The sequence below is a fragment of the Bidens hawaiensis genome, unplaced genomic scaffold (genome assembly GCF_021521415.1).
Source record: "Bidens hawaiensis isolate Kalapana, Puna unplaced genomic scaffold, B.hawaiensis_p1.1 tig00040589_1, whole genome shotgun sequence".
In the NCBI taxonomy this organism is placed as follows: Eukaryota; Viridiplantae; Streptophyta; class Magnoliopsida; order Asterales; family Asteraceae; genus Bidens; species Bidens hawaiensis.
In genome coordinates, this window is record NW_027497163.1 from 5,314 (window position 1) to 11,454 (window position 6,141).

Here is a 6,141-nt window from a genome sequence, read left to right on the forward strand (position 1 = left end):
CCGTAAGCCAAACCGTTAGTACGGTTTTTGCTAATCAAAAACCGAAGCCAAATTGTTGAAAATAAAAGCCAAACCGAACCGAACCGTTACTAACGGTTTGGCTCTGGCCGGTTTCACGGTTTAGGCTTTAATATGCTGTTGTCAAAAACTTAAACTATAATTCACAAGTTCATATTTCAAGCTGTCCAAAAATAAAATAACCAAAATGCAAGTTTCCCGTAATTAATCATATTGTCTAGAACATGACGGGATGCTGGACTTTTAGTAAAGTTAGGCTAAATTACACACTAGCATCTTATAATAGGCTAAGACAAGAAGCCCAATTTTTAAAACATATGATATATTATAAATAGTTATATAAATCTAATATAAAAAAATAAAATTTATATATAAATAAATTCTACGGTCTAGTTCGGTTTTTTACGGCCGGTTTTCAATAAAAACCGTAAGCCAAACCGTTCATTACGGTTTGAAAATTTTGAAGCCGACCGACCGAACGTAAAAAAAAAACCGACCGCGAAGCCAAACCGATGATCGGCTTGGGCGGTTTCGCAGTTTTAAACCAATCACTGAATTTCGACCCAACCCAACCCAACCCATTTGCCACCCATAGTACTGATTATGGTTAATAAAACAATCATTTAGTTTCCATAACAATCCTTATAAAATAGATGGGAATTTTAAAATCCCATGAAATGTGGGATTTGATGGGATTTAGTTTTCATTTCCATTCTTTCATTTAATGAAACAAATATATCAATTCATTGGATTTAAAATCTTATTCCTTAGAATCCCTTCCAAATCTTTGAAATGAACAGGGCCTAAAGATATCCAAACCTCTACAAATTTTAGTAAAACCTACAGTTCGGATTGGTCTCATGGTTAGATGGTCGTGAACATTGAGATTGTTAGTAAATTGGTTTGCTAACATAACAATATGCCTTCTGTTAAAACATCACAAGAAAAACCTCTTGGTGAAAAACTCTTTATTCCTTTGATCACTTAGCTTATCAACACATAGTACCGTGTTTATGAAGGGCTCTACGTACATTATTTCTTAGCATCTTGGAAACTGATTCGTCGTATGTTCTATGTTACGGAGGATGAAGATCTTAAAGAAATTGCTTGCTTTTATGCACTACCCAATAATTATCAAACTCAACATTCCAAACATCAGATTTTTAATCTTGATGCAAACTATAAACCAAACAGCTTTATTAAGAATCCATACCATGTTAATAATATAATGGTATGGAAATCTAAGATTTGTTGCTGTAATAAGGTCAAATGAATAAATAATTTAGTCAGTCTTGTGTGTATATATATATATATATATTAATATATGCATATTTTTACACTTATCTCTTCTCTTCATGATCAAATTTGTAGTCTAAACCCGCTCCATATTTCCATGCCTCAAGTTTCCTTTTCCATTTATACTTCTCCTCGGTTGAATAAGTATCAATCGAAGGCCTAACAGAACGTTAAAAAACATACATAAGATCGCTTTACGATACAAAAAAAGACTTATAATATCACATGTTAATCATCATAAAAGATAATACCTTATTAATGGGTCAACATATATGGAAAGAAATGTATAAGAGCCCAAAAGGGTAAAATGTCCTAGCCAGTCAATCAACACTGGTAACCCAACCTGTTGACCAAAACTTTGACTAAATCTTTTAACTTTTTTGTTAAATGTAAATCATGTAGTTACTTGTCTGTTATTTACCTGCTTAAATATAGAAGGAAGGATTTGAGGTTTTGTTAACATAACCAAGCCTAGTGTCTTCACGAGAGGACCGAATTGTATGACGTCCTGTAACCGTCAAATAAAGTCAAAGTCATAAGCAAAAGTCAAAGTTGATTTTCAGTTGAGAGCATGACCTAACAAGTTACCTGAAGAAATGGTCTTAGCACTGGGTCGCCTAGCCTCTGTGGAAATACTGTGAGCAATTAACTAGTAATTCAAATATATAAAAGTTAAAAAGTAAAGATATTATGCCTGCATGCTCTGGAAATTGGCATAGAGAAGGTCGTTGATGAAATCGGGTGGGACCCCAGCTCGTTTTCTTGCTGACATGGCTCTTTGGAATAACCAAGAAGCACTTAAATTGGGCTGAAATATAAATTTCATTTAAACAAAATATTAATATAAGCATACATATAATATAGACAGGAGTAGATGCTGTATTGCTGACCATGTATGGATTCAATAATGACAGATTTTCAGAGTCCAGAAGATTTCCACTGATTGCTTCATGTATTCCTGAAATTTATTCCAAATAAGATGAGCCCCTGAGCATGAAAAGGATTACAGTTTTGACTTTTTAGTTGACTTGAACCGGTTCCATATTTTAATCACCATCTGATAGTCTTCCAAGATGCCTGGTCAAACTCCCGAAACCACCAAAGGAAACCGGAGACTGTATGCCACTAGCATCACCAAACTGCATTCAATAATAATTGATAAAAATATAATAATGGGAATTTGGAAATGTGAATTAGAGTAACTTCAAAAGATATGAGTATCACACCTGTAGAATACGATTGAAAGCTGCTGGCAATGGACTGCAGATTCATTCTCCGATGAGAAAAACGAGTCAGTCAGATATTTAATTTTAATGAATATGAAGATCTTATAATTAACAATAACTTATAACTTTCACTAAGTAGCATTTTGTACCTGTCATGAAAGGTAGGGAAAATGCCATAAATAACTCGTAAAATCTCTAAATCATCGAAAGAGACTTCCTGGATGACGTACAAAACATTTCATCAATATATATTATTATATTAACATGGAAACATGTCTAACCAAAGTTATCTAAATCATCCTAGCAGACTATCGATAAAGTCATGGATTACCTGATACTTAGGCATCAAATCCCAGTAATCTTCTAGCAACTCTTCCAGCTTTGGGCTACTAGATTGAGGTTCAACATAGGTAAACATATAAGTAGTCCGATCCAACGGTCCAGAACCAGCAGGGAATGCCTGTTGATTTAACAAAAAAGATGGACTTGCAGATTAAAAAAACACGTCATCAATACATTTTCAAACAAGATAATCAGATAATTAATTACCTCCCAAAAGTATTGTGCTTGTGAGTTTCCAACCGGCTTCACCTCAGCACTGCTAAATATCACATCACTTCTAGAATTTTCCTTGAAACCACGACAACAAGAACCGACAACAAGGCATACACCATCAGGCTTTCTGTTTCCTCTAATCTGTTGTTAGATCATGCCAAAATCAGCTTACAGATAGATTATGATTTAATGATTTATGATCAAACTACATACTTTATCAATATTACCTGCTTTAGCACTGGTGAAAAGTTTCCCATTGCATCAATTATGAGACTAGCTGACAAAATCTTTCCTTCCACTAATTGCAATACCTTCAAAACCAAACTTATTATATGCACACATTTTGTTTCATTCGAATCAATTAACAAAACGATATTGCATTAGATATCTTACTGCTGTATCTTGATAAACATTTATGCTAGACACACTGCAACCTTCATAGATTACTCCACCAAGTGAAGTGAATCTTTCCCTCATAATATCTATAAGTTTAGCAGGCCTACAAGTACAAAATTATATTAAAATTAATAATTAATAAAATTCTTGGAAAACTAGTAGGAGATCTTACGATACACCAAGGTTAAGAATATTTGAAACCCATATCTCTCCTTTACTCTCAAACCCACATCGGTTCTGCGAATTACAAATTAACGACACCTGAGTTTAAGTAATATGAAGTTATAAACCAATCATCATTCAAAGTTTTGATTTTGTTACAGGGTTAAACACTGAAGTTGTAGCCCGATCAATGTCATCTTCTGTTAATATTCCAACTTCAACAAGTTCCAAAAGCTCTTTCCTTGATATATTCCACTCTTGTTCTCTCTAATAATATAGTAAATTAACATGTTAAGTTAATGATTCATATTAAGTTAATAATAGCAACCGGTGACAAGCAAAAACAATTTACGTATATACCCCTTTTAGTAAGTTCCTTTCAACAACTCCTACTTGCAGGCCTTTCAAACTTAAGGCCGTGGCAATGAAGATCCCTAAAGTACCCCCGCAAACCAGCACATCGAACTTGTTCACTTCTTTGTTCGTCGTATCGGACTGGCTAAACAAACCAGGGGTATTTGTGACAACTTGCCTAGGTTCTTGAACTACTGTAATTTATAATTAATCAATATGTTGGCGTTACATTTGGCTAAATTGTAGCAAAAGATTAATAATTTTAGAAATTAAAATTTTGAAATTGACCTGTTTGATCAGAGCAAATGCTAGACCATAAATTATCCAATCTCTTCAAAGCTTCATACGAGTAAGCCCCGCCCGCACCACCGACTTCTCCGCCTACTGAAATGCTCCCCATTATCCTCTACACATGCCCAAATTAAAAAAAAAAAAAAATGTTCAGCTAGAACTTAAATCAAACAGTTGGTGTGCATAAACAAGATTCTTGAAAAAATGGTTACTTGGGTTCGTGAAGACAGTGCTTTGGGCTGCAAAGTAAGCTTCTTTGGTCTTTGGATGTTGTAAACAAAAGGGTGTTTGGAATAGCCATTGAATTTTGATGGGTGTGGTTGAAGTTGAAGTTGAATTACAATCATTGTTTGGGATTCGTAAATGGTTTGAGTTACACAATATGTTAACCGTTCAATTGGATATGTGTACGAGCATATTACACGTTAAAGCAAGCATTTTCTGATAATGATCGGATAAACCTTGCGGGAAAGATCAAGCAATCGCCAGCAAGTTATGAAATATGTTGGCTTATATTTTTAGCCCTTCAAGTTTCAAGCTACATCTTTATTTTTAGTACCTTTTTTTTTATGTTTATAAAATTTCCATGGCTCGGTAACCAGGCAACAAGTTGCGTCACAACCTGAATAGAGTAACTAATTCTATTAAAAACAAAGTTTTGGTTATTAGGGGGCGAAAAATTGTTATGACCCGCTCGACGCTATTCATAAATTCCACAGTCTCAGGGAGTCTGGTACAAGGAAACCAAATGTATCAAAAGCAAAAGGGATAAGAACAGTTAATTCTCTAAATAAGTTTTCTCGTGCTTAGCCACTTTGCATGATTCCACTTTCATCACAACTTAGCCCGCAACAAACTCATTGTCCCAAAACTCTACAAGAGGTGACACAAAAGGGTGTTTTCCCACTGCCCACCCAAACACGATAATATCTTATTTGCCCAATACTTATTTATGAATTATGTCTACAATTAGAGGTGCACAAATTGGGTCTTCAAATACCCGGGTTCGGGTATGATCGGGTATTGAAAATCGGGTATCAGCAATACCCGGGTCGGGTTCGGGTCCGGGCATTCTCTCTAAAAACCATACCCTATGCATCGGGTCGGGTATCGAACCGGGTATTTGAGTACCCTATTTTCGGGTATTGAAAAAACCCTATTTTTGGGTTTTTTTTTTGTTTTTTTTCGGGTTTTTTCATGTATAGATTGGATTTCTTTAAGGGTTACAATTTTTAGGGGTATTTTTGGGTATTTTTCAGGTATTTTTTGGGTATTTCAGGTATAGATCGGGTATTTGAAAAACCCGGTTTCGGGTATTGGAAAAACCCAATTTCGGGTATGGAACCGGTTTCGGTTTTTGGGTATTACCGAGTATAAATCGGGTCCTATTCCGGGTACGGGTTTTGGTACTGAAATGCATACCCTATCCGTACCCTACTAGTAGGGTCGGGTACGAGTTCGGGTATTAAATAACTAGATATAAAAAACCGGTTCCGAGTATTTTTTCAGGTTCGGGTTTTTTGTCACCTCCATCTACAATCGGGAGTGGTTTATTTTATTTTTGGGCCCATACTGGATCCGGTTCACCACTTGAGGCCCAGTAAGCGCTTTTGGCAAGTTGGTCCACCGGTCATCGTGATTATCAATCGGTTATCGCCGCATGGCCGATCGCAAACGCAATTGCGTCAGGAAGAATAGCCTGTACTTATATTATATTGAATCAAAATGTAAGGTTTTTATTATTTTTATTTATTGATCTCTATGATTTGTTTTTGGTGAACAGTAAGCGTAAAAGGTCATCATCAGCTAATAAGGGGAGCATATATGATGTAAGATCGAGTTT

General features: G+C 35.4%; 1 protein-coding gene across 1 annotated transcript; it reads right to left on the bottom strand.

The window, feature by feature from the left end:
• Positions 1 to 1,344: 1,344 nt before the first annotated feature.
• LOC143592192 (uncharacterized) lies at positions 1,345 to 4,695 on the bottom strand. The gene is made up of 18 exons (XM_077072161.1): positions 4,511 to 4,695; positions 4,296 to 4,413; positions 4,014 to 4,201; positions 3,813 to 3,920; positions 3,664 to 3,728; positions 3,489 to 3,594; positions 3,323 to 3,406; positions 3,090 to 3,236; positions 2,872 to 3,000; positions 2,690 to 2,757; positions 2,541 to 2,574; positions 2,369 to 2,453; positions 2,205 to 2,272; positions 2,009 to 2,122; positions 1,903 to 1,938; positions 1,736 to 1,822; positions 1,566 to 1,657; positions 1,345 to 1,473 (listed from the first exon to the last, which is right to left on the bottom strand). Exons 1-18 carry the CDS (start codon positions 4,643 to 4,645, stop codon positions 1,359 to 1,361), a joined length of 1,779 nt encoding a protein of 592 aa, XP_076928276.1. The 5' UTR covers positions 4,646 to 4,695; the 3' UTR covers positions 1,345 to 1,358.
• Between the last annotated feature and the right edge of the window lie 1,446 nt (positions 4,696 to 6,141).

Coding starts and splice junctions, on each gene's coding strand:
- LOC143592192 (XM_077072161.1), bottom strand. CDS start 4,645: ATGATTGTAATTCAACTTCAACTTCAACCACACCCATCAAAATTCAAT. Junction 4,414..4,510: donor CACTGTCTTCACGAACCCAA/GTAACCATTTTT, acceptor GGGCATGTGTAG/AGGATAATGGGGAGCATTTC. Junction 3,237..3,322: donor TTTCACCAGTGCTAAAGCAG/GTAATATTGATA, acceptor ATCTAACAACAG/ATTAGAGGAAACAGAAAGCC.